This window comes from Ranitomeya variabilis, chromosome 5 (genome assembly GCF_051348905.1).
Source record: "Ranitomeya variabilis isolate aRanVar5 chromosome 5, aRanVar5.hap1, whole genome shotgun sequence".
Taxonomy (NCBI): Eukaryota; Metazoa; Chordata; class Amphibia; order Anura; family Dendrobatidae; genus Ranitomeya; species Ranitomeya variabilis.
Genome location: NC_135236.1, coordinates 609,208,142 through 609,234,568, shown reverse-complemented (window position 1 = coordinate 609,234,568; position 26,427 = coordinate 609,208,142). Strand labels below are relative to the sequence as shown.

Genomic DNA, 26,427 nt, shown 5'->3' with positions numbered 1-26,427 from the left:
GATCATGTTTGATCGCGGTGTGCCGGGGGTTAATGTGCCGGGGGCGGTCCGTGACCGCTCCTGGCACATAGTGCCGGATGTCAGCTGCGATATGCAGCCGACACCCGGCTGCGATCGGCCGCGCTCCCCCCGTGAGCGCGGCCGATCGCGTATGACGTACTATCCCGTCGGCGGTCATGGGGGCCCACCCCACCTCGACGGGATAGTACGTCAAATGTCGGGAAGGGGTTAAAGTGTTAATAAACCACTGAAATTTGGACTGAAAGCCTGTGTGTTGCCTAATCACTGTGGCCCTGCCACTGCTCACTAGAGCAAATCCCTACAGTTTGTTGACTTAACATGAAAAGACTGTCAGTGCAGTGTTTTTAATAGATTATTAGTTACTTCCAGGCTACCATCCATTTCTTTGGTAAGGTCAATGTAACATTACTAAGGTTTTGCTTGTGTTAAAGAGATTTAAAGGGGTTGGATACAGTCCTAAGGGACCTCAGTGTTATGTACATCTTTTCACAGGAATTGTGAAAAATTTGTCATATCTGGCAAATTCGAAATTCAAAAGATGCGATCATCTCTAGTTGACCGCAATGTTGTTGAAGTACCAATGTTTTCAAAAAGGTTTTTTTTGGCTAGTGTCTTATTCCAATCATTTTCATACTAAGCTAATAAAAATCTGTCAGCTCTTCTGTCACATATATTTAGTAAACATTGATATTCTCCATTAAAAAATAAATCCTAGACTGTTATATGTGACCATTTTCAGACTTCCAACATACATGGTCCTAGAATGGAATGATCTGCCTGAGCCAGCCATGAGTCTGCTTACCCAAACTCAACAGCCTTATAGAGCAATGTGAGTCTATTGAGTTCAGGTCAGGAGACTAGTTACAGGTCCGGATATTGTTGTCCGTATTTGGATCATGAATGTTGGATGTGTGAAATTGGCCTTTTGCTGCACTACTGTTATTCCACCTGGAAATGTATGGATCGATTCATAACCAGCGGTACCATTCTCCTTGTTCCCTACTAAGTCTGGTACTGTCAAGTGAATGCTGCAGTGTCATTGTATATAATAATAATAATAATTTTCATTTATATAGCGCCAACATATTCCACAACACTTTACAATTAGCGGGGACATGTACAGACAATAAATTCAATACAAGTTAAGACAATTTAAACAGTGACATTAGAAGTGAGGTCCCTGCTCACAAGCTTACAAGTATATAGGGACATATCCTAATATCAAGTGAAATGGTTATGTATAGTTGACAATGCATATATACATTGTCAGGAGGAAGTACGGAGTAATGACCAAATGTAGAGTTCTAGGAAAAGATGTACCAAAAATTTCTTATCATAGGGAATACAAGTATTAGCTAAAGCAGATGTGTCAGGAGAGCTGAGAGACATCCTTTGAAGGATTGTTTTTATGTCTTCCTGCTAAGATCCAATCCCATTTAAATAGGAATTGCCATGCAGAGATAAAATGTTCTCAAATATTCTGGCTCAGCACTCACAATACGCTGAGTACAAACAAAAAAACTGCATTTTTCTCCATTTTTACTTCTAACACAGTCTGGAAAGACTTCAATAACATGCCAATAGAAAAAAACCTCAAAAGGAAATCACAATAAAATGGCAAGAAGAAAAGAAACAAATCACAAAACACTTGCAGTGTCATGACAATTATCCCCCAAAATGTACCACGCTACAGGGACACTTGTTGCCCCTTTTCAGAGGATGTGTTTTTCATTTTCAAGCTTGAAGATAGGATTGCTCAAAAGAGACAGAAATCAATGGCAGTAAGCTAATAAATTATTTCCTGCTTTGTTCTGATAGCAGCAACTACATGAAAGAAGACCACATGCCGAGATATAAAATGGCCAAGGGCATGCCATGGTGCGTAAAATGTCAATAGCTAATACTTATATATTTATATAAACTTTTTGTTCTAAATGATCTCCTTGTGTCAGCGATACTAAAGATCTTCTCACAGTCAGTGTAGAATGCCTCTAGTTAAAATCTTTGGTTATTACATTTAGGTGACTTTGCCCAAATGAGAATCAAGTTGTGCATTTGTTCAAAGTACATAATATCCATTAAATAAAAGCCCCAGATGAAAAACCGTGATCGGTTTCTACCTAAGCAGATGTTCTTTACTTTGAATACAACACAATTATTCCCACCGAAGATTTCAGCCTGGAGGTGAGATACTGTTCACTTGAATTATTTCTATGTTATGAATCTTTCAAGACATATTTAATATATTTTGCAAAGTAATTAAATTTGAGCCCTGTTTTTACACCTAAGTAGATTGGCTGCATGAAAGGAAATTATGCAGATGCCTGACAAGAATTTGCTGGTCCATAATGGGTTATATTACAAAAATGTATATATTTTAGGATATCCATTTTTGAACATCGATACAGCTCTTATTACTTTTCCAATACACATAGTATAACTTTCTTCAAAACAATGGAAAATTAAAAAATATGACAATAAAGCTTACATTCTACATGAGGCATAAAGGATCATACTGACCATAACAACTTAAACACTTGAGAAGAGAGCATGTCCTACTGACCAAAAGAACTAACACTCTAAAAGAGAGAAAAATTTACCCACTGACTCTGTAGATGGAGAATGACTATGCCCTGCAAACTCTACTCCACTGAGAACCGCTAATCTGTGATGGCCCAGGTACTGACCCCCCTGTACATGGTATGATCATCAGTAAGATGTTGAACATGCAAGGCATTATGGTGAAACCCATGCAACAAGAAAAAATAACATTAGCCTGCTCCCTGATGCTTAAGCAGTGGGTGAACTAGTGTTGAACAATTTTTATTTTTTTTGCAATCCAGAAATAAAATCTCAAAATGTTCAAATTTGTGTGAATCCATAAATTTCAGGAATTTAGTCTTAAACTTGATCCACTGTAGATTGAACCACATCTCTAATCAATATTTAGAATTTAGCCAGAATTCTGGCATACATGCGTATAACACAAATACTAAGTCTTTATGTGTGAAAAGGTAACAGGCTTCATGTGGGAATATTTAAGGAGATTAGTTTGGAGATATATGGGGGTGACAGATTCTGAACAGCTTTGTTGGACAGTAAGTAGTTTAAACTCTATTCATTGGGAATTTGAAAGTCACTAAAGAGATTTGAAAAAGAGTGGAAGTCATGTGAGGAAAGAGGGTTAATCAGGCAGCAAGAGTTAAGTAGAGGTGCAAGAGTGTTAGTCGGGAAGCCACAGAGGAGGATGTTGCAATATTTAAAGCAGGAGATTATGAGGGCATGCAATAACATGTTAGTAGATTCAGGGTTGAGGAATGAATGCATTTTGGGAAATATTTTTGAGTTGGGGTTATGGAATAAAGAAGATGAGGGTTATAAAGTATTCCTGTTTAGCAGAGATGAGAGCCAAACTAAATATGATAATTACTTATTGAATGTGCAGAAGTCTTTTTGTGTATGTGTTTACTTGCTGTGTAAAAGAGGGCCAATAGCGCAAGTTAGTGTGGCATTATGGAAAATGGTAGGTGTTTCTGTCATGAAGTGAGGACATAATAGACTGCAGTAGAAGAGTAAGAAAGTTTGTGAATGTCGAGGTCTGAGAGGTTTCTGAGTGAGTGTTCTAGCTGTTGGACTTGGAGAGCAGGTGAAAAGTACAGGGTTGAGATTGTAACTGGTGAGTTGATGGGGTCAGTTAAGGAACATTGCCAGGTGAAGATAGGGTCTAATGTATCTAGGTCTGTGTGGGTAGATGTGGAAGACCATTATGTTAGATTAAGGAATGAAGCAAGTTACAAGAGTTTGGAGACTGCTGATTGGTGGGTGTTAATGGGGATGTTGAAGTTACCAATGATAATGATGGGAATGTCAGAACAGAGGAAGTGAAGAAGCCAAGTGGAAAAGTGTTTGAGGAGGTTGCAAGGCGTTTAGGTCAGTATATTATGATCACTTGAATGTTAGAGGGGGAGTGGATATGGACAGAGTGGACTTCAAAACAAGGAGGATAAGCAAGGGTAGAGGAGAGATTGGGGTGAAGGTGCAGTTTTTTGACAGGATAAGGCCCTCTCCATTACCATGTTTATTGCCAGGGCAAAGCTTGTGCGTGAAATGAAGACTATCATAACACAGCACAGCAGTTGAAGTTATGTCAGAAGGTGTCAGCCATGTTTCTGTGAATCCCAGGAAACATAGATTGTGAAAAGTAAAGAAGGAAAGAGGTTAGGAATGACTTGGCTCTTACTGCAGATGGATTGGGTGTTCCATAATGCCAAGAAAGATGGAGCAGTGGTCAAGTGGATGAGTCTTAGGTTGAAAATGTGGTAGTTTCTAGTAGCTAAGGAGTGTGTGAAATGGGAAATAATTTAGGATATTAGCTATGGAGGTCCAGGATTGGTAGATATATCTGTATCAGCAAGAAGCAGAGAGAGGGACAGGAGGTAGGTGGAGAGTGCATGGTTTGTTTAGAGATTTAAAAGGAGGGATCTAAGATTAGGAGCAGATGAGGTGAAGGTAAGAGGTAAGGATAGATAAATATTTGCTTGGTGAGTCATGGGTTTTGGGGATAGCAAAGGTAAGGTAAGGATTAGTGGAAAACTACACAAGGGCATAAGGAATCAAGGAAAAATGTAATTGAGGAAAAGAAAGGCGAAGTTGGTAATCGGTTGTAGCGCTTACCTTCTTTACTTCTGGCACATTTCTGGTATATTTCTATTGTGCACTTAATAATCTGCAGTTGAAGAAGCTGTATGCATAGATTAAAGTCAGCATAGATCTATGGCTCCAAATTTATACAACAGGCACATGAAACTTACCAGATGTGAACACGAGGGAGGAACTACAGGAAGGCAAGTCAGACAATCAAAGGAAGGTAAGTACTAAGTGAAAGGAGTTAATAGAAATAATTTGTCAGTTACACTGCAGAGAAGGAAAATGAAAACAGACACATGCCAGAAATAGATAGGTAGAGCTGTGAATATGGATGTTGACAATTGGGGGATGCTGGGATCAGTAGTTCTATACAAGCACAGCATATGTGTATGAGAAGCTGAATAACTGTAATGTGTGAGTTAAGAGGGATATGCAATGTTTAATTATAGGACAACACTTTTAACTTTTATACTATATCTTTAACATTTTAAATTAAAATGATATCTCTTTAAATGTAACAATTACAGCTTTTATTTAAAAAATGAAGATTCAGTATTAAAATAATTATTCTATAGTCAATGATCAATATTTTAATGGCCTTTTGGATGTATCTAGTTGTGTAGAATAGTATTGAAGTGCGTCATAGCAAACATCATAAATCTTTAGGTGTGCTTTTTTTTTGTAATTGTGACTCATAGGAAGACGGTTACATTCATAGACATGAGATACCGGGAAGCCAACTTAGATCCGGCAAGAAAGGTTTGTTGAGCAAAAAGAGGTCAGCAATTTCTCAGTGAAGTGCAAATGAAATGTTAAATAAGTTAGCACAAAATGTAGTTCAGCATGCGGAAACGGAAAGCCAAGATAATTCTAAAAGTCTGGTATCTGTGCCTCCTAGTTATACATGAGGCTCATATTTGTCGTAAGCATATATTTATAGCGCTCCATAATGAATCATGCTGATTACGCACATACTACCTAGCAGCTACCGCAGGAGCAAAGAGCACTGATCCTCACTGTTTAACCCCTTAGATGTTGGTTCAATAACATTCAGTAACTAGACAGGGGAAGAGAGCTCCTTCTGTCAGCCAATCATCTTCAGCCTCCACAAAAGTGGTGCATTGCACTTTCATCTTAGTGCTTCCGCTAGGCCCTGAGATTGGATGTATTAGGTATTAGGTTGCCTGTTACCACTGTGTACAGAACATCAAAACTAAAATGATGAGTAGGGTTGAGCGACTTTCATTTTTTTAAGATCGAGTCGGGTTTTGTGAAACCCGACATTGTCCAGAGTCGAGTCGAGTGCAGTCGGCCGATTATCGCTAAAAGTCGGGGATCGACCGAAACACGAAACTCAATGCAAGTCAATGGGGAAGCATAGTCGGCAGTGAGTGGAGGCCAGGAAAACACCTACAGTGCCCATTTTAATGCCAAAAACATCCATTCTTGTTTCTGAAGCTTGTCAATCTTAATTAACTTTATAATAATAGTTGGGCATAGGAAATTGGGGGTCATTTGGCAAAAGTTGTGGGGGGAGTAGGGCTGGCTCAAGTTTTTCGTGGGCCCACGTCACAGCGGTGTTGCAGGGCGAGGTAAGTATTTCAACGTTGCAAGTGCTGTGATCCTGAGCAAGCAGGGGGGGCCCACTCGTTGGCATTGACACTGGCACAGGGCCCCTCAAAGTACGGCGGTGTGTTTGCATGGCGGGGGCGCCTCCCACCAGCAGCGACACTTTTGCGTACTCTGAGGGGCCCTGTGCCAGTGACGTCGCCAACGAGTATGCCCCCCCACCTGATGAAGGAACCTGCACTTTCATCTGCACCTTCCTCTTTGTCCCTGTGTAAGGTGGTATAACATGCGGGAAGGGGAACCTTACTTTCAGCAGGGTCAGATTCTGGCTGTGTAGAGTACAAGGGGAATGTAGTGGTCTAGGTCAATGTACCAGCAGACTCATCTAGCAGTGGCTGGGCAATGGGCAGGATGAGGAGGAAACAGATATAGGGCCAAAGAATAAAGTAGGCTAAATGCAGTTCAAAATTGGTAACAGGACTAAACAGGCGGCATTGCTTTGTTGAGTGGAGTAGCAAACCCAAGAGCAGCAGACACTGTTTCAAGGGCCTAACCACACTAGTAGGCCAAATGCAGTTTAATATCTGATAGTATAGGCCGAAAGCCAGAATGTGGAAGCTCAGCTTTATTCAGTTGAGGACAACACCAGGCAGGGGCAGACACCTTTAGTAGGCCGGAACAGCCAATTTTATTTTTAAAAATCGTAATTTGGAACAGAAGGTTGAAGCACAGCTTTATTCAGTTGAGGACAACACCAGGCAGGGGCAGACACCTTTAGTAGGCCTGAACAGCCAATTTCATTTTTAACAATCGTAATTTGGAACAGAAGGTTGAAGCACAGCTTTATTCAGTTGAGGACAACACCAGGCAGGGGCAGACACCTTTAGTAGGCCGGAACAGCCAATTTTATTTTTAAAAATCGTAATTTGGAACAGAAGGTTGAAGCACAGCTATATTCAGTTTTCAGTTAAGGACAACACCAGGCAGGGGCAGACACCTTTAGTAGGCCGGAACAGCCAATTTTATTTTTAAAAATCGTAATTTGGAACAGAAGGTTGAAGCACAGCTTTATTCAGTTGAGGACAACACCAGGCAGGGGCAGACACCTTTAGTAGGCCTGAACAGCCAATTTCATTTTTAACAATCGTAATTTGGAACAGAAGGTTGAAGCACAGCTTTATTCAGTTGAGGACAACACCAGGCAGGGGCAGACACCTTTAGTAGGCCGGAACAGCCAATTTTATTTTTAAAAATCGTAATTTGGAACAGAAGGTTGAAGCACAGCTATATTCAGTTTTCAGTTAAGGACAACACCAGGCAGGGGCAGACACCTTTAGTAGGCCGGAACAGCCAATTTTATTTTTAAAAATCGTAATTTGGAACAGAAGGTTGAAGCACAGCTTTATTCAGTTGAGGACAACACCAGGCAGGGGCAGACACCTTTAGTAGGCCGGAACAGCCAATTTTTTAAAAAAAACAGCAGTTAATAAGAGGCCAAAGGTAGAAGCTCAGCTTTATTCAGTTGAGGACAACACCAGGCAGGGTTACATCGGTTACATGGATACACGGGCAGGCAGCTTGGTGGTCAGTGGAGGAGTATTTAAAGTAGGGACCGCAGACAGGCTATCAAAGGCCTAAAATAACAAACAATAGGCTCATGGCTGTTTTACATCGGTTACATGGATACACAGGCAGCATTGTGGTCAGTGGAGGAGTATTGCAAGGAGTGTCTGTCCCAGTACTCCCAAAATATAAATAGATGTTAATGTCTCGCAAAACAACCAAAACAAAAAAAGGTGGCATACTTAGATACAGGGGTGGGCTCATCTGCTGAGTTTCTGACATAGTAATTTGGCAGTAACTATTTAATGGTGCCAATATAGGAAACAGACACAGACTACTTTAAGTTGCATCATAGATGTCTACAAATTTGTATTGTCAGTGCCAGACATTGAATGATGTCAGCGAATAGACTAAAGATTGGTGGAGCTGTGCGACATAATTTTGCACGTGGTAGAGCATAGTTTGAGCTGGGGGAAGGGGGAACTCTCTTGAGGCCGGCGGGACCGCCCCAGGGCCCCTCATGTTACAACGGTGTGTCTGACGTTGGGTGCGCACCACCACCGCCAGAGACACTACATTGTACTATGAGGGACCCAGTAGCAATGCCGTCAACCAAAAGCGAGCACACCCACCTCTTCAGACAAACAGCAGTCTCACGGGTGCTTGCGCCAAGTCGCGATACCACGGCCCCGTGTGGGGAGTTTGGCCATTTAGGGAGGTGTAAACATGTCGTATGCTGTACAATCAGCTGCAGCAAATTAGACATTAGAAAAGTAATTCACAGGCAAGAGCTTTTCATAGGAAAGCTAGGTGTCGGCCGGGCAAGGTGGGGCAAAAGATTTCGAAATCCAGTTGCGGTTCATTTTAATGAATGTTAGATCGTCAACATTTTGCGTAGCCAGACGAGTCCTTTTTTCGGTTAATATTGAACCTGCAGCACTGAATACTCTTTCTGATAGGACACTTGCTGCCGGGCAAGCAAGCTCCTGCAATGCATATTCTGCCAATTCTGGCCAGGTGTCTAATTTTGATGCCCAGTAATCAAATGGGAATGACGGTTGAGGGAGAACATCGATAAGGGATGAAAAATAGTTAGTAACCATACTGGACAAATGTTGTCTCCTGTCACTTTCAATTGATGCAGCAGTACCTGTCCTGTCTGCGGTCATAGCAAAATCACTCCACAACCTGGTCAGAAAACCCCTCTGTCCAACGTCACTTCTGATGTGTGCACCCCTAACACTCCTAGTCTGCTGGCCCCTGGAGCTCGTGTGAGAACGATCACGTGCGCTGTGTGCTGGGAATGCCTGAAGCAAACGGTCAACAAGAGTTGATTGTTTGGTTGCTAATATTAGTTCCAAGTTCTCATGTGGCATAATATTTTGCAATTTGCCTTTATAGCGTGGATCAAGGAGGCAGGCCAACCAGTAATCGTCATCGTTCATCATTTTCGTAATGCGTGTGTCCCTTTTTAGGATACGTAAGGCATAATCCGCCATGTGGGCCAAAGTTCCAGTTGTCAAATCTCCGGTTGTGATTGGTTGAGGGGCAGTTTCAGGCAAATCTACGTCACTTGTGTCCCTCAAAAAACCAGAACCCGGCCTTGCCACACAACCAATTTCCAGTGCCCCCGGGAAAGCTTCCGCATTACAAATATACTCATCCCCATCATCCTCCTCGTCCTCCACCTCCTCTTCCCCCGCTACCTCTTCCTGTACACTGCCCTGACCAGACAATGGCTGACTGTCATCAAGGCTTTCCTCTTCCTCTGTGCGTCAAACTTTGCATCAGAAGACGCATTAGGGGGATGCTCATGCTTATTACGGCGTTGTCTGCACTAACCAGCCGTGTGCATTCCTCAAAACACTGAAGGACTTGACACAGGTCTTGTAGCTTCGACCACTGCACACCTGACAACTCCATGTCTGCCATCCAACTGCCTGCCCGTGTATGTGTATCCTCCCACAAAAACATAACAGCCCGCCTCTGTTGGCACAGTCTCTGAAGCATGTGCAGTGTGGAGTTCCACCTTGTGGCAACGTCGATGATTAGGCGATGCTGGGGAAGGTTCAAAGACCGCTGATAGGTCTGCATACGGCTGGCGTGTACAGGCGAACGTCGGATATGTGAGCAAAGTCCACGCACTTTGAGGAGCAGGTCGGAGAACCCAGGATAAGTTTTCAATAAGCACTGCACCACCAGGTTTAAGGTGTGAGCCAGGCAAGGAATGTGTTTCAGTTGGGAAAGGGAGATGGCAGCCATGAAATTCCTTCCGTTATCACTCACTACCTTGCCTGCCTCAAGATCTACTGTGCCCAGCCACGACTGCGTTTCTTGTTGCAAGAACTTGGACAGAACTTCCGCGGTATGTCTTTTGTCGCCCAAACACTTCATAGCCAATACAGCCTGCTGACGCTTGCCAGTAGCTGGCCCATAATGGGACAACTGGTGTGCAACAGTGTCATCTGCCGATGGAGTGGTTGGCCGACTGCGGTCTGTGGAAGAGCTGTAGCTTCTGCAGTAGGACGAGGAGGAGGAGGAGGAGGGGGTGCGAACGCCTACAGCCAACTGTTTCCTAGACCGTGGGCTAGGCACAACTGTCCTGAAATTGATGTCCCCTGTGGACCCTGCATCCACCACATTCACCCAGTGTGCCGTGATGGACACATAACGTCCCTGGCCATGCCTACTGGTCCATGCATCTGTAGTCAGGTGCATCTTTGTACTGACAGATTGCCTGAGTGCATGGACGATGCACTGTTTAACGTGCTGGTGCAGGGCTGGGATGGCTTTTCTTGAAAAAAAGTGTCGACTGGGTAGCTCGTATCGTGGTTCAGCGTACTCCATCAGGGCTTTGAAAGCTTCGCTTTCAACTAACCGGTAGGGCATCATCTCTAACGAGATTAGTCTAGCTATGTGGGCGTTAAAACCCTGTGTACGCGGATGCGAGGATAAGTACTTCCTTTTTCTAACCAGAGTCTCATGTAGTGTGAGCTGAACTGGAGAGATGGAGATCGTGGAACTTGCGGGTGTGCCGGTGGACCTGGCAGACTGAGAGACGGTTGGAGACGGTATTGTTTCCGCCGGTGCCCTAGATGCAATATTTCCTCCTACAAAACTGGTGATTCCCTGACCCTGACTGCTTTTGGCTGTCAAAGAAACCTGCACAGATACTGCCGGTGGTGCGGAAAATGGTGGCCTTACAGTGACGGAAGGGATGTTGCGTTGCTGACTAGCTTCATTGGCCGAGGGTGCTACAACCTTAAGGGACGTTTGGTAGTTAGTCCAGGCTTGAAAATGCATGGTGGTTAAGTGTCTATGCATGCAACTAGTATTGAGACTTTTCAGATTCTGACCTCTGCTTAAGCTAGTTGAACATTTTTGACAGATTACTTTGCGCTGATCAACTGGATGTTGTTTAAAAAAATGCCAGACTGCACTCTTCCTAGCATCGGATCCCTTTTCAGGGAATGCAGACTGAGCTTTAACCGGATGGCCACGCTGTCCTCCAACAGGTTTTGGCTTTGACACGCGTTTTGGGCCAGATACGGGCCCGGCAGATGGAACCTGTTGCGATGTTGATGCCTGCTGCGGCCCCTCCTCCACCTCCGCTTCTGAACTACTGCCGCCTGCACCCTGTTCCCCCAATGGCTGCCAATCGGGATCAACAACTGGGTCATCTATTACCTCCTCTTCGAGCTCGTGTGCAACTTCGTCTGTGTCACTGTGTCGGTCGGTGGTATAACTATCGTGGCGGGGCAACATAGTCTCATCAGGGTCTGATTGCGGATCAGTACCCTGAGAGGGCAATGTTGTGGTCTCAGTCAAAGGAGCAGCATAGTACTCTGGCTGTGGCTGTGCATCAGTGCACTCCATGTCAGAATCTACTTGTAATGGGCATGGCCTGTTAAGTGTTTCACTTTCTAAGCCAGGGACGGTATGTGTAAAGAGCTCCATGGAGTAACCCGTTGTTTCGCCTGCTGCATCCTTCTCTCTTGTTGTTGTTTTTGCTGAGGAGGACAAGGAAGCGACTTGTCCCTGACCGTGAACATCCACAAGCGACGCGCTGCTTTTACATTTACCAGTTTCAGAAGAGGAGGCAAAAGAGCTAGAGGCTGAGTCTGCAATGTAAGCCAAAACTTGCTGTTGCTGCTCCGGCTTTAAAAGAGGTTTTCCTACTCCCAGAAAAGAAAGCTTTCGAGGCCTTGTGTAGCCAGACGACGAAACAGCCTCCACAGCTCCAGACTTAGGTGGAATATTTTTATCCCCACGACCACCTGATGCTCCACTACCACTACCATCATTACCAGCTGACAATGAACGCCCACGGCCACGACCTCTTGCACCAGACTTCCTCATTGTTTGAAAAACTTAACCAAATTAACTTTATTTGTTGCTGTCAAACAACTTACACGTTGAGCTATAACTTCAGTATGATTTCAATATCCCTTAACAGGTTGGTGAGACCACAAGGAAAATCAGGCACAATGTTATACACTCTGTTTTCTGTGGCACCAAATCACAGAGATGACACACACGCAGGACTGTCACTCAAGCACAATTGTCAATATTAATCTCCCACCTATTTTTTTTTTTTTCTCAGGGAGACTTTAGAAACCAAATAAGATAAAATGTTTTTTTCAGGGAGACTTTAGAAACCAAATAATAAAAAAAAAAAAAAAAGGCTTTCTATGGCCCACTGAATGAGAGATGGCACACACAGGAGTGGCACACAAGCCCTGACTGAGGCCAATATTTTTCTCCCACTGATTGATGTAGTGATTTTTTTAAAGGTAGATTTTAGAACCCAAATCAAGCAAAAGATAAATAGGCTTTCTATGGCCCACTGAGTGAGAGATGGCACACACAGGAGTGGCACACAAGCCCTGACTGAGGCCAATATTTTTCTCCCACTGATTGATGTAGTGTTTTTTTTAAAGGTAGATTTTAGAACCCAAATCAAGCAAAAAAATAAATAGGCTTTCTATGGCCCACTGAATGAGAGATGGCACACACAGGAGTGGCACACAAGAACTGACTGAGGCCAATATTTTTCTCCCACTGATTGATGTAGTGTTTTTTTTAAAGGTAGATTTTAGAACCCAAATCAAGCAAAAAAATAAATAGTCTTTCTATGGCCCACTGAGTGAGAGATGGCACACACAGGAGTGGCACACAAGCCCTGACTGAGGCCAATATTTTTCTCCCACTGATTGATGTAGTGTTTTTTTTAAAGGTAGATTTTAGAACCCAAATCAAGCAAAAAAATAAATAGGCTTTCTATGGCCCACTGAGTGAGAGATGGCACACACAGGAGTCAGGAGTGGCACACAAGCCCTGACTGAGGCCAATATTTTTCTCCCACTGATTGATGTAGTGTTTTTTTTAAAGGTAGATTTTAGAACCCAAATCAAGCAAAAAAATAAATAGGCTTTCTATGGCCCACTGAATGAGAGATGGCACACACAGGAGTGGCACACAAGCCCTGACTGAGGCCAATATTTTTCTCCCACTGATTGATGTAGTGTTTTTTTTAAAGGTAGATTTTAGAACCCAAATCAAGCAAAAAAATGAATAGGCTTTCTATGGCCCACTGAGTGAGAGATGGCACACACAGGAGTCAGGAGTGGCACACAAGCCCTGACTGAGGCCAATATTTTTCTCCCACTGATTGATGTAATGTTTTTTTTAAAGGTAGATTTTAGAACCCAAATCAAGCAAAAAATAAATAGGCTTTCTATGGCCCACTGAGTGAGAGATGGCACACACAGGAGTGGCACACAAGCCCTGACTGAGGCCAATATTTTTCTCCCACTGATTGATGTAGTTTTTTTTAAAGGTAGATTTTAGAACCCAAATCAAGCAAAAAAATAAATAGGCTTTCTATGGCCCACTGAGTGAGAGATGGCACACACAGGAGTCAGGCGTGGCACACAAGCCCTGACTGAGGCCAATATTTTTCTCCCACTGATTGATGTAGTGTTTTTTTTAAAGGTAGATTTTAGAACCCAAATCAAGCAAAAAATAAATAGGCTTTCTATGGCCCACTGAGTGAGAGATGGCACACACAGGAGTGGCACACAAGCCCTGACTGAGGCCAGTATTTTTCTCCCACTGATTGATGTAGTGTTTTTTTTTAAAGGTAGATTTTAGAACCCAAATCAAGCAAAAAAATAAATAGGCTTTCTATGGCCTACTGAGTGAGAGATGGCACACACAGGAGTCAGGAGTGGCACACAAGCCCTGACTGAGGCCAATATTTTTCTCCCACTGATTGATGTAGTGTTTTTTTTAAAGGTAGATTTTAGAACCCAAATCAAGCAAAAAATAAATAGGCTTTCTATGGCCCACTGAGTGAGAGATGGCACACACAGGAGTGGCACACAAGCCCTGACTGAGGCCAATATTTTTCTCCCACTGATTGATGGAGTTTTTTTTTTTAAGGTAGATTTTCGAACCCAAATCAAGGAAAAAAATAAATAGGCTTTCTATGGCCCACAATTTGAGAGAGAGAGGTGGCACACTCAGGAGTCAAGACTGGCACACAAGCTGAAAGGGCAATATTAATCTCCCACTGTTTTTTTTTTAATTTTTTTTTTTTTCAGGGAGACTTTAGAAACCAAATAATAAAATAAAATTAAAAAAAAGGCTTTCTATGGCCCACTGAATGAGAGATGGCACACACAGGAGTGGCACACAAGCCCTGACTGAGGCCAATATTTTTCTCCCACTGATTGATGTAGTGATTTTTTTAAAGGTAGATTTTCGAACCCAAATCAAGGAAAAAATAAATAGGCTTTCTATGTCCCACAATTTGAGGAGAGAGGTGGCACACCCAGGAGTCAAGACTGGCACACAAGCTGAAAGGGCAATATTAATCTCCCACTGTTTTTTTTTTAATTTTTTTTTTTTTCAGGAAGACTTTAGAAACCAAATAATAAAATAAAATAAAAAAAAGGCTTTCTGTGGCCCACTGAATGAGAGATGGCACACACAGGAGTGGCACACAAGCCCTGACTGAGGCCAATATTTTTCTCCCACTGATTGATGTAGTGATTTTTTTAAAGGTAGATTTTCGAACCCAAATCAAGGAAAAAAATAAATAGGCTTTCTATGGCCCACAATTTGAGAGAGAGAGGTGGCACACCCAGGAGTCAAGACTGGCACACAAGCTGAAAGGGCAATATTAATCTCCCACTGTTTTTTTTTTTATTTTTATTTTTTTCAGGGAGACTTTAGAAACCAAATAATAAAATAAAATAAAAAAAAGGCTTTCTATGGCCCACTGAATGAGAGATGGCACACACAGGAGTGGCACACAAGCCCTGACTGAGGCCAATATTTTTCTCCCACTGATTGATGTAGTGTTTTTTTGTTAAGGTAGATTTTAAAACCCAAATCGAGGGAAAAAATAAATAGGCTTTCTATGGCCCACTGAGTGAGAGATGGCACACACAGGGATGGCACTCTAGCAGAAATGCCAATCTTAATCTCCCACAAAAAAAAAAAAAAAAAACAGGGACTGTCCTACAATTACTATCTCCCTGCAGTAATCTCAGCCAGGTATGGCAGGCAGCAATAGGAGTGGACTGATGCACAAATTAAATAAAAAGTGTGGACAAACAAAAAAGATAGCTGTGCAGAAAGGAAGGAACAAGAGGATATGTGCTTTGAAAAAAGCAGTTGGTTTCCACAGTGGCGTACACACAGCAATACAGCTATCACGGAGCCTTCTAGGGCAGCCCAATGAGCTACAGCGCTGAGAGAAAAAAAAAATTTAGCTTCCACTGTCCCTGCACACCGAAGGTGGTGTTGGACAGTGGAAATCGCTACAGCACAAGCGGTTTGGTGGTTTATGGACCCTGCCTAACGCTCTCCCTGCTTGTGACGAAGCGGCAGCAACCTCTCCCTAAGCTCAGATCAGCAGCAGTGAGATGGCGGTCGGCGGGAACGCCCCTTTATAGCCCCTGTGACGCCGCAGACAGCAAGCCAATCACTGCAATGCCCTTCTCTAAGATGGTGGGGACCAGGACCTATGTCATCACGCTGCCCACACTCTGCGTTCACCTTCATTGGCTGAGAAATGGCGCTTTTCGCGTCATTGAAACGCGACTTTGGCGCGAAAGTCGCGTACCGCATGGCCGACAAGCACAGGGGTCGGATCGGGTTTCATGAGACACCGACTTAGCCAAAAGTCGGCGACTTTTGAAAATGAACGACCCGTTTCACTCAACCCTAATGATGAGTACAAAACAGTAAAAAATGGTAGATTGCAATAATTGTAAATATATGTAACACTTATACTGAGGAACTCAGGAGTCTCTTTGCGTGGAGCAAGACAATACTGAGCACAGTTTGTAGGTGAAAAGTCTATATTGAAGACACACGGTGCTTCAAACAAGTGCAGAGAAAACTCAATTCCATAACACTTTAACAACTTAACAAGTCTGTAGGAAAACTCAGAGAGAAATGCAATCAGCAGACAGTCTGTAAAGCAAAGTTTATACTTGAGAACACTGGAAACAAGTAAGTCCGTGTCTAGTCCATGCACGGATAAGCAAGTTCAAATGAGGGGTTAAATTATCCAGGAAGACCTGGGTAGAAGTCTTAGATTAAGCAGCACAGTCCAGAGCTTTGCAGCTAATTAAAAGAGGCAGAACCAGAGCAGCAACCAGATTACGTGTTTAGCAATTGCAGGTGTAGGTACAGCAGCATAGAAGAAGCAACACGAGTAGTCAGGAGCAGTAGGTACACTGGAACAGATAAATGCAGCAGGATCTCAGAGAACGAGGAGCAGAATATTCACACAGGTTTGCAGGAGCAGCCAGGAAGTCCCAGGAGCAAGACACATCAGCAGAATACTCAAGCACAGACTATAGTATGGGATGGAGTTATAAGGCAGCGAGCCAAGGGCACATGATACCAAAGACGCCATCTTGGAAAAGGGCAAGCATGCCCAGAAGGTAACAAAAAACATTCAGAGTCCTGACAATATATTTACATTATACATCCAAAAAACTATGTGTGCTTACTTTTTTATAATGCTTATATTTGATATAATTTTAGAATTATTTGTGGAATTTCTGCTATATCTTTATTGTAAACCAATGTGTATTTTCGACTATATACAGTACAACATAGAGCAGTCTCTACTGTATCATAATAACATCTATAATTACAAGTCCATCACAGACTAGAAATTTCAAGACAAAATTACAGTGACAATTTTAGTCAATTAGATTTATTTTAGCCAGCTAGATTCCAATTGTTCTTAGGCAGTTTTCTGTTCATAGCGATCACAATCAATGATACGAAAAGTCAATCTGTACCGATTTGAAAGGCTTTAACATGGGTCTATGCAAACTATATGAGAAGGAAAGATCATTATTACAACTGTTCTATTACCAGACAATTTGAACATTTACTTAGAAGTACACCCTTTGTTTATAAAGAAAAATGTGCTGCCAACAGTGCTAGATATGGGCACATTTATTTGCATGAATTCAGCAAAGTGGTGGTCAGCTGTGGCTGCCGTCATGCTGAACAGTAGTAGTTCAATGTGCATGCAACGAGTCCTACATCCTACATGCAGCCAGCATCCCAAACCTGAAGTCAGGGTCTGAGATTCAGACTCAGCCATTAAAATGCCACACATGATTCCGTCGCCACAACCCATGACAGAGTTGTGGGGGACTGATGGGTGAATATGACAGCCATGAGTCTGATGATGACCCCATTGCTGTCATCTCGATCCTCCTATGAAGCTCAGCTTTAAGCTATTATACAAAAGAGACCATGATTTTCTCTATATCCTGCAATACTATGATATTGCAGCATTTAATTGGGTTTCTTGGTCACCTTCCCTCCCTTAAAAAAATATATAATAATAAATCAAAATATTGCATGTATACAAAACTGGTATCAACAAAGACATCAATTCACTGGGAAAAAATCAAGCACTCACTCAGCCCTATCAACAGAAAAATGTTACATATTTTGGAAAATGGCAAAAAAAAACTAAACTTTTTTTATAACATTCTGATATTTTACTCCTCACTTAAGCAGAAATAAATAAATACACATTTGTTATCGCTGTAATCAATTTTTTACCGCACAATGAACTCCATGAAAGCAAAACCAAACAAAAAATGGCAAAATTGCATTTTTCTTACCTTTTCAATACTCTTAGAATTTTTTTTACCATGTTTCATTACATTGTACCATTCAAAACTACAACATGTTCCTCAAAAAGAAGCCCTTACATGTTAATATCAACTGAAAAATATCAAAGATATAGCTCTTGAAAAAGAAAAGTGCAAATAAAAAAGGAGAGAAAAACAAAGTGCAAAAATGAAAAATTCTCTGGTCCTTAAAGTGTAAATAAAGTGACAGCAGGCACAACTTCTCAGGTAAGGCTATGCATATAGTGCTGTGAATAGCAATAATCCATACTGATAGTAACAGTCCATTTAATACATAAAACCTTTTACTGTATTTTACTACAACTGAACATACATAAAGTTTATTTCTGCAAAACACTTGTGCTGAACATGGTGGTGCCTCTCTCTTTGTGTTCAGATTTTTGAAGAACATCTTCTTGAGAAACACAGAAATTCTGTGCACATATATTATTCACTGAGATGGTTTTGTTAGCTACGCACCTCTGTATTGCTTTCAGGAAACACAGCAGTTGTGCTGAGAACCATATCTGTTGTCTGACCACTGACTATTCTTTGCTTCTCATTACAAGGCAAGAAGAATGTTATATATTCACTGCTTGCAATATCGAATAAAATACCAGAAATTACAACAAAACATGCATGTATAGCATATCTTTTAAACTAGCATGTACATTTCCATAAGAAATGTATTGTTATCTAAGTAACTTACGGAATGCAGTGTAGAGCTCCGGAAGCGTCAGGTATCCATCCATATTGTAGTCGTCAAATCGAAGCAGATCTCCCACACTGCAATCCAAAAAATTCTCATCCAGCTCTTCATTCTTTGTGTACTAGAAGACATATGACATAACATAGGTAAATATTCTGTAAAAGAATAGAAGGCAAAATCATAGTAACACTATAAGGACACCATATGGCAATTTGTAGTTTACCGCTTGGACCTTGACTTTCGAATTAGGAAATTCAGTCTCTTCTAACATAAGTAAACATTATGAAGTTATACATACATACATTATTTAGAATTTTTTTCCTTCCATCATGTCTCAAGATGGACCACAAGCTTTGATTCTTTTTTTCTTTAATTTGAATTTTTCTCCTTTACTTTGTTGTTTAGCCTGTCAAGGTGTTTGCTTTGTTTTAACCCCTTTCTGACCTTGGATGGGATATTACGTCCGAGGTCAGAAGCCCCTCTTTGATGCAGGCTTCGGCGGTGAGCCCGCATCAAAGCCGGGACATGTCAGCTGTTTTGAACAGCTGACATGTGCCCGCAATAGACGCAGGCAGAAACGCGATCTGCCCGCGCATATTAACTAGTTAAATGCCGCTGACAAACGCATACAGTGGCATTCAACTACCGCATCCGGCCAGGCGGCCGGAAATGATGGCATCGCCGACCCCCGTCACATGATCGGAGGTCGGCGATGCTTCTGAATGGTAACCATAGAGGTCCTTGAGACCTCTATGGTTACAGATCCCCGGCAGCTGTGAGCGCCACCCTGTGGTCGGCGCTCACAGCACACCTGATTTTCTGCTGCATAGCAGCGAACAGCAGATCGGTGCTATGTAGCAGAGGCGATCGTGCTGTGCCTGCTTCTAGCCTCCCATGGAGGCTATTGAAGCATGGCAAAAGTAAAAAAAAAAGTAAAAAAAAATGTGAAAAAATAAGAAAAAATAAAAGTTTAAATCACCCCCCTTTCGCCACAATCAAAATAAATCAATAAAAAAAATCAAACCTGCACATATTTGGTATTGCCGCGTTCAGAATCGCCCGATCTATCAATAAAAAAAAGCATTAACCTGATTGCTAAACAGCGTAGCAAGAAAAAAATTCGAAACGCCAGAATTACGTTTTTTTGGTCGCCGCGACATTGCATTAAAATGCAATAACGGGCGATCAAAAGAACATATCTGCACCAAAATGCTATCATTAAAAACGCCAGCTCGGTATGCAAAAAAATAAGCCCTCAACCAACCCTAAGGGAAGTGGAGGGGTAGGAAGTAGGGTGTAATACAACATGTCCAGAAATACTGTCCATTTTCAAAGTAATGTAACCCTTATTCACAATTTTTTTTATATTATTCCATATCATTATATTTTTAAAACATCCATGAAGTTTGATTTCTGTCCACAGAGTGTTAGATGTCAAGTTCCCGCCTCTGCACAGGGGGAATCTTGAACCATCTCCGCTGTGGTCACCCATTCTTCTCCAGCCGCAGTGGAGTCTGCTCAGCGGAGACGTCGGTCCCAGCGTCTTGCTCAGTCTTACCCTGTGCATATAGGGTTACTGTTGCTTTTCCAGCTTCTGCCATTGAAGCCAGTGCTGGGCAGCGGCGAGCAGACGCTTTTGGGACTAAGTCCTGCTTTTTCCCTTCTGAGCATGCCCAGGGCAAGATCTCCCATTGGAGATCGAGGGTCACATGCTCAGATAGTGCAGCAAATCCCATTGGTCCTCCAGGAAGGTCCTGAAGGTGCTCAACTTCTGTGGCAGCTTCCCATTGGTCCTTCTGGGAAGGTCCTGTACATGCTGCAACTATAACAGGTTCGCATAACCGCACGGCCATGTGCTAGTGTACATTTGTATATGTGTGTGTTGATGAGTGCAAGTCGTCCTTAAATATCCCATCCCTATTGAATGACTGCTCGCGTAAGGTGGATGATTGATATCTAGCGCCCGACTTAGCCATCAGCACGTAACACACAAAACAGCGTCTATTGCTGTGACCGCCAGTGCGGCGCCGTGCGCTTTCACAGCACTTTCCTGACCCAAGCCTGGGTGGTTAGTGGCATCCGCCAGTGCGGCACCGCACACACTCTCGTGCATCTTTATTAATATTATTTCTTTCTCTCTGACACCCCAGTTGCGGTGTCAAGCGCAAGAGGTCTATATGAACTCAAATCCTGTGTCTTGGGATTGAGTTCTGGGACTCAGTGCTAGTGCTCTTGGTGCAGTACCGCGGCCCTGTGACGCAACAGGGTTCGCTTCCTCCACACAGGGTGAAGTTTACCTGTGTGTGTATCCACATTGTACCGCCATATAGTCCGTCATTACTTAGCAGCAGGTTCCATCTCTGCACGGTGGACCCCGGGCTGCGAACACACCTTACTCTGTCTATTCTAATTATTTGGTGCATTCCGCTAGCCGTAACATTACACTAGCGCCAGGGTCTGGCTAGTAATGACGGACAAACAGCAATTCTTGCTGTACATCCAGCAGCTGGAGGGTAGGTTGGCGGCTCTAGAGCGCACAACCTCAGCTGTGGATGTAACCGCAGTTGCTGTTCAGGCTGCTAGCGTGGCTGCAGCAACCTTGTCCACTGCCACCCCTGTACCGACTCTATCTCACCTCCCACTGCCAGAAAAATTTTCTGGTGATAGTAAATCTTGTAGGGGTTTCGTGAGTCAGTGCTCTATACATCTCGAGCTTCTGGCCTCTCGTTTCCCTACAGAGTGGGCTAAGGTGGGGTTTATTGTGTCTCTCCTGTCGGACAGGGCGTTGGAGTGGGCTATGCAGCTGTGGGAGCATGGCGTTCATGTGGTGCAGAGTGCTTCGTTGTTTCTGAGCACTCTGAAGCAGGTCTTTTTAGGACCTCGTGTCACCCATGATACGGCGCCCCAACTGTTGGCATTGACTCAGGGCTCGTCCTTGGTCAGCCATTTTGCTGTCCACTTCTGCACCCTAGCATCTGAGCTGGAGTGGTCGGATAAAGCCCTTATTCCTATATTTTGGAGGGGGCTGGCTGACCACATGAAGGATGCCCTGGCCACTAGGGAGATTCCCGCCACACTGGAGGAATTAAAAGCAGTGTCCACTCGTATTGACCTCCATTTTAACGAGCAGAGGTTAGAGCGAGCCCAGTGTAGGCAGAGGTTTTGGCTGGATCCCACCTTCACCAAACCTTTGGAATCTCCAGTCCAGGCCCCTGAGTCACATGAGGCCATGGAAGTGTCACGAGCAGGATCTAAGTCCCGGACCGCTCGTGCACTCCAGGTTTGTCATGTTTGCTAGCTGTCAGGACATCTTGCCACCGGATGTCCGCAGCGGTCGAGGAAACATCAGCGTCAAGTGGTAGTAGGTGGAGGTACACTAGACACTGCAACGTTTGCCTCCAAATTGTCCTTTAAGGGGACAATTACAAGTTTCATTCACTCACTTGGGTAGAGCTCTGCGTGGATTCTGGAGTGGAGGGCAATTTTATGTCTTCTGCCTTCGCCCAGTGTCACGCAATACCCCTGGTAATGCTAGCTCAACCAGTAACTGTACGAGTGGTGAATGGGTCAACACTGCCCTCACAGATAACACACCAAACCATCCCTTTCACTCTGTCATTGTTGCCATCTCATCAGGAGATTATATCTCTGCTCGTCATTCCTGAGGGAATTGATGAGATCCTGTTAGGGATGCCTTGGCTACGGTATCACTCTCCTCATATCTAGTGGCCCACAGGCAAAATTTCAGGATGGGGTGAATCTTGTGGGGGTAGATGTCAGAGGAGGAGCGTACAGGTTGCTACTACTGAGGTACCCGCAGATTTATCCTCTCTTCCCAAGCAATATTGGCCCTATGCAGATGTGTTCTCCAAAAGGGCTGCAGAGACCCTTCCGCCTCACCGCCCCTATGACTGCCCTATTGACCTTTTGCCTGGTGCTGAGCCTCCCCAGGGTCGAGTCTATCCTTTGTCTCTCCCAGAGATGGAGGCAATGTCACAGTATATCTGAGAGAATCTGGCAAGAGGATTCATTAGGAAGTCAGTGTCACCTGCAGGGGCTGGGTTCTTCTTCGTACAGAAGAAGAGTGGAGAACTACGTCCATGCATAGACTACAGGGGTCTTAATGCCATCACCGTTAAAAATTAGTACCCACGACCCCTGATATCTGAGCTTTTTGATAGGCTACGGGGAGCAAGGGTATTACTAAATTAGATCTGCGGGGTGCTTACAACCTGATTTGCATCTGTGAGGGGGACGAATGGAAGACGGCTTTTAACACCAGGGATGGGCACTATGAATATCTGGTGATGCCCTTCAGGCTCTGTAATGCCCCAGCCGTTTTCCAAGACTTTGTAAACGACATCTTCTGGGATATGCTTTCCACCTCGGTCGTAGTTTATCTGGATGATATTCTCATCTACTCTCCAGATATAGATTCCCACCAGAGAGATGTTTGCAAGGTCTTCGACCTCCTATGGGCTAACTCCTTCTATGCCAAGTTGGAGAAGTGTGTGTTTGAGCAGGAATCCTTGCCTTTCCTTGGCTATATCATCTCTGCCCAGGGATTGGCTATGGATCGTGCCAAGCTACAGGCTGTGATGGACTGGCAGGAACCCCATTCTGTCAAAGCGGTGCAGCACTTTGCTGGGTTCATTAATTACTATCGCCAGTTCATTCCCCACTTATCAACTTTGGTAGCTCCCTTGGTTGCCCTCACCAAGAAGGGGGAAAATCCCAAGTTGTGGTCGGAGGAGGTCTCCTAGGCCTTTCTCTCGATTAAGTCACACTTCGCTAGCGCTCCCATCCTACATCGCCCCGATGTAGATAGGCCATTTATTATGGAGGTGGATGCCTCATCCGTTGGTGCTGGAGCAGTCCTCTTCCAAAAGGATGCTCAAGGTCAGAAGTATCTTTGCTTCTTCTTCTCTAAGACCTTTTCACCAGCAGAGAGGAATTATTCCATTGGGGACAGGGAGTTGCTAGCTATGAATTTGGCTTTCTCAGAGTGGAGACATCTTCTGAAGGGTGCTCGCTTTCCCTTCCAGGTGTTCACAGACTACAAGAATTTGGTGTATTTACAGACAGCCCAGCGGCTAAATTCTCATCAGACTAGATTGTCCCTGTTCTTCTCCCGGTTCCATTTCACCCTCCATTTTCTTTCTGGGGAGAAGAACGTTCGTGCCGACGCGCTCTCTCGCTCTGTTGTGTCATCATCATCATCAGAGGAGGAGCCTCGGCTTATTGTCCCTTCAGAGAGCCTGAGAACTGTGGCTCCGGTTTCGCTAGAGTCTGTGCCCCCAGGCAAGACTTTCATTCCATCTAATTTGCAACCGGAGGTTCTCTCTTGGGCTCACTCGTCCAGGGTGGGTGGACATTTTGGGACCAAGAGGACATCTGAGCTCTTGGAGAGGACGTACTGGTGGCCACATATAGCTCGTGATATCGCAGACTATATTCGGGCGTGTGTCTCCTGCGCCAAGAACAAGTCTCCTCGGCAATGGCCAGCTGGGTTGCTTTACCAAATGCCGGTGGCGGACAGGCCCTGGGAGATGGTCGGGATGGACTTTGTGGTGGGCTTACCCAAGTCTCGTAGCTGCACCATTATCTGGGTGATCACCGACCATTTTTCCAAAATGGTGCACTTGGTGCCCCTTCCACGGCTACCTTCTGCACAGGCTCTGGCTGCGTTGTTCATCAAACATCTTTCGCCTACACGGTATGCAGGACAAAATTGTTGGTGACCGGGGTCCCCAATTTGCATCTCGATTCTGGAGAGAGCTTTGTCGTCTACTCAGTATTAAGTTGAATCTCTCTTCAGCATATCATCCCGAGACGAATGGGTTGGTAGAGAGGGCCAACCAGACCGTGGTCACATATTTATGACATTTTGTTTCTGCCAGGCAGGATGACTGTGCATCATTGCTACCGTGGGCAGAGTTTGCGCTTAACAACGCCGTAGCCGACTCCACCGGTCAGACTCAATTCCTCCTAAATTACGGCCAGCATCTGCGTGTCCCTGTTCCCATGACGGTGTCTTTTTTTGACTCCAGGGTGGCAGACTGGGCTGTAGAGGCACGAGACAATTGGGACCGCACTCAGGATGCCATTCGGGCCTCCAAGGAGGGAATGAGGTCCTCCGCCGATGCACATCGGCGCCCAGCCCCGACCTTTGCTCCTGGCGACTTAGTGTGGCTCTCCGCCCGTAACATCAGGCTGCGTGTTGAGTCCACTAAGTTTGCAGCTCGCTACTTGGGTCCCTTCAAGGTCCTCGAACAGGTTAACTCTACCGTCTGGCTCTTCCTCCACACCTGTGTATCACTGACACCTTTCATGTCTCCCTCTTGAAGCCCATATACATGTCCCGGTTTTCGGAGTCATCTGCCAGGACATCGGGTTCATCTATGGACGATTACGAGGTGAACGCTATTTTGTGGTGCAAGGTGGTACGTGGCGAAAAATTCTATTTGGTGAATTGGAAGGGTTATGGCCCAGAGGACAGGTCCTGGGAGCCTGCTGAACACATTCGAGCTCCACAGCTCATTGCTGCCTTTGAGAGTAGTGAGGTCCAAGGAGGGGGGGCTCTAGGAGGGGGGGTAATGTTAGGTGTCGAGTTCCCGCCTCTGCACAGGGGGAATCTCGAACCACCTCTGCTGCAGTCTCCCATTCTTCTCCAGCCGCAGTGGAGTCTGCTCAGCGGAGACATCGGTCCCAGAGTCTTGCTCAGTCTCACTCTGTGTATAGGGTTACTGCTGCTTTTCCAGCTTCTGCCATTGAAGCCAGTGGTGGGCAGCGGCGAGCAGATGCTTTTAGGACTAAGTCATGCTTTTCCCCTTCTGAGCATGCCCAGGGCAAGATCTCCCATTGGAGATCGAGGGTCACATGATCAGATACTGCAGCAGATCCCATTGGTCCTCCAGGAAGGTCCTGAAGGTGCTCAACATCTGTGGCAGCTTCCCATTGGTCCTTCTGAGAAGGTCCTGTACATGCTGCAGCTATAAAAGGTTCGCATGACCGCACGGCCATGTGCTAGTCTACATTTGTATATGTGTGTGTGTTGATGAGTGCACGTTGTCCTTAAATATCCCATCCCTATTGAATGACTGCTTGCGTAAGGTGGATGAATGATATCTAGCGCCCGACTTAGCCATCAGCACATAACACACAAAACAGCGTCTATTGCTGTGACCGCCAGTGCGGCGCCGTGCGCTTTCACAGCGCTTTCCTGAACCAAGCCTGGGTGGTTAGTGGCGTCCGCCAGTGCGGCACCACACGCACTCTCGTGCATCTTTATTAATATTATTTCTTTCTCTCTGACACCCCAGTTGCGGTGTTGAGCGCAAGAGGTCTATATGAACTCAAATCCTGTGTCTTGGGATTGAGTTCTGGGACTCCTTGCTTGCGCTCTTGGTGCGGTACCACGGCCCTGTGACGCAACAGGGTTCATTTCCTCCACACAGCGTGAAGTTAACCCGTGTGTGTATCCACATTGTACCGCCATATAGTTCGTCATTACTTAGCAGCAGGTTCCATCTCTGCACGGTGGACCCAAGGCTGCGAACGCACCTTACTTTGTCTATTCTAATTATTTAACACAGGGTCTAGTAATATACACTTCCTGATGTGTAGAGAGGTCACTTCTTAGCAATCATTTCATTGTCATCACAGGCAGAATTACAGTAAATGGTAAAACCTATATATAACATAAAATGGACCATTTACAATAGCTAATGGACACAA

The 26,427-nt window shown here is 44.3% G+C and overlaps 1 protein-coding gene across 1 annotated transcript in view; it reads right to left on the bottom strand.

Moving 5' to 3' along the window:
* Nucleotides 1–26,427, bottom strand: part of FSTL4 (follistatin like 4) — a 1,598,383-nt gene that overhangs the window by 422,037 nt on the left and 1,149,919 nt on the right. Inside the window, exon 6 of the mRNA XM_077266082.1 lies at nucleotides 18,691–18,811. Within this exon, the coding sequence (XP_077122197.1) occupies nucleotides 18,691–18,811 (121 nt within the window). The remainder of the gene's footprint in view (nucleotides 1–18,690; nucleotides 18,812–26,427) is intronic.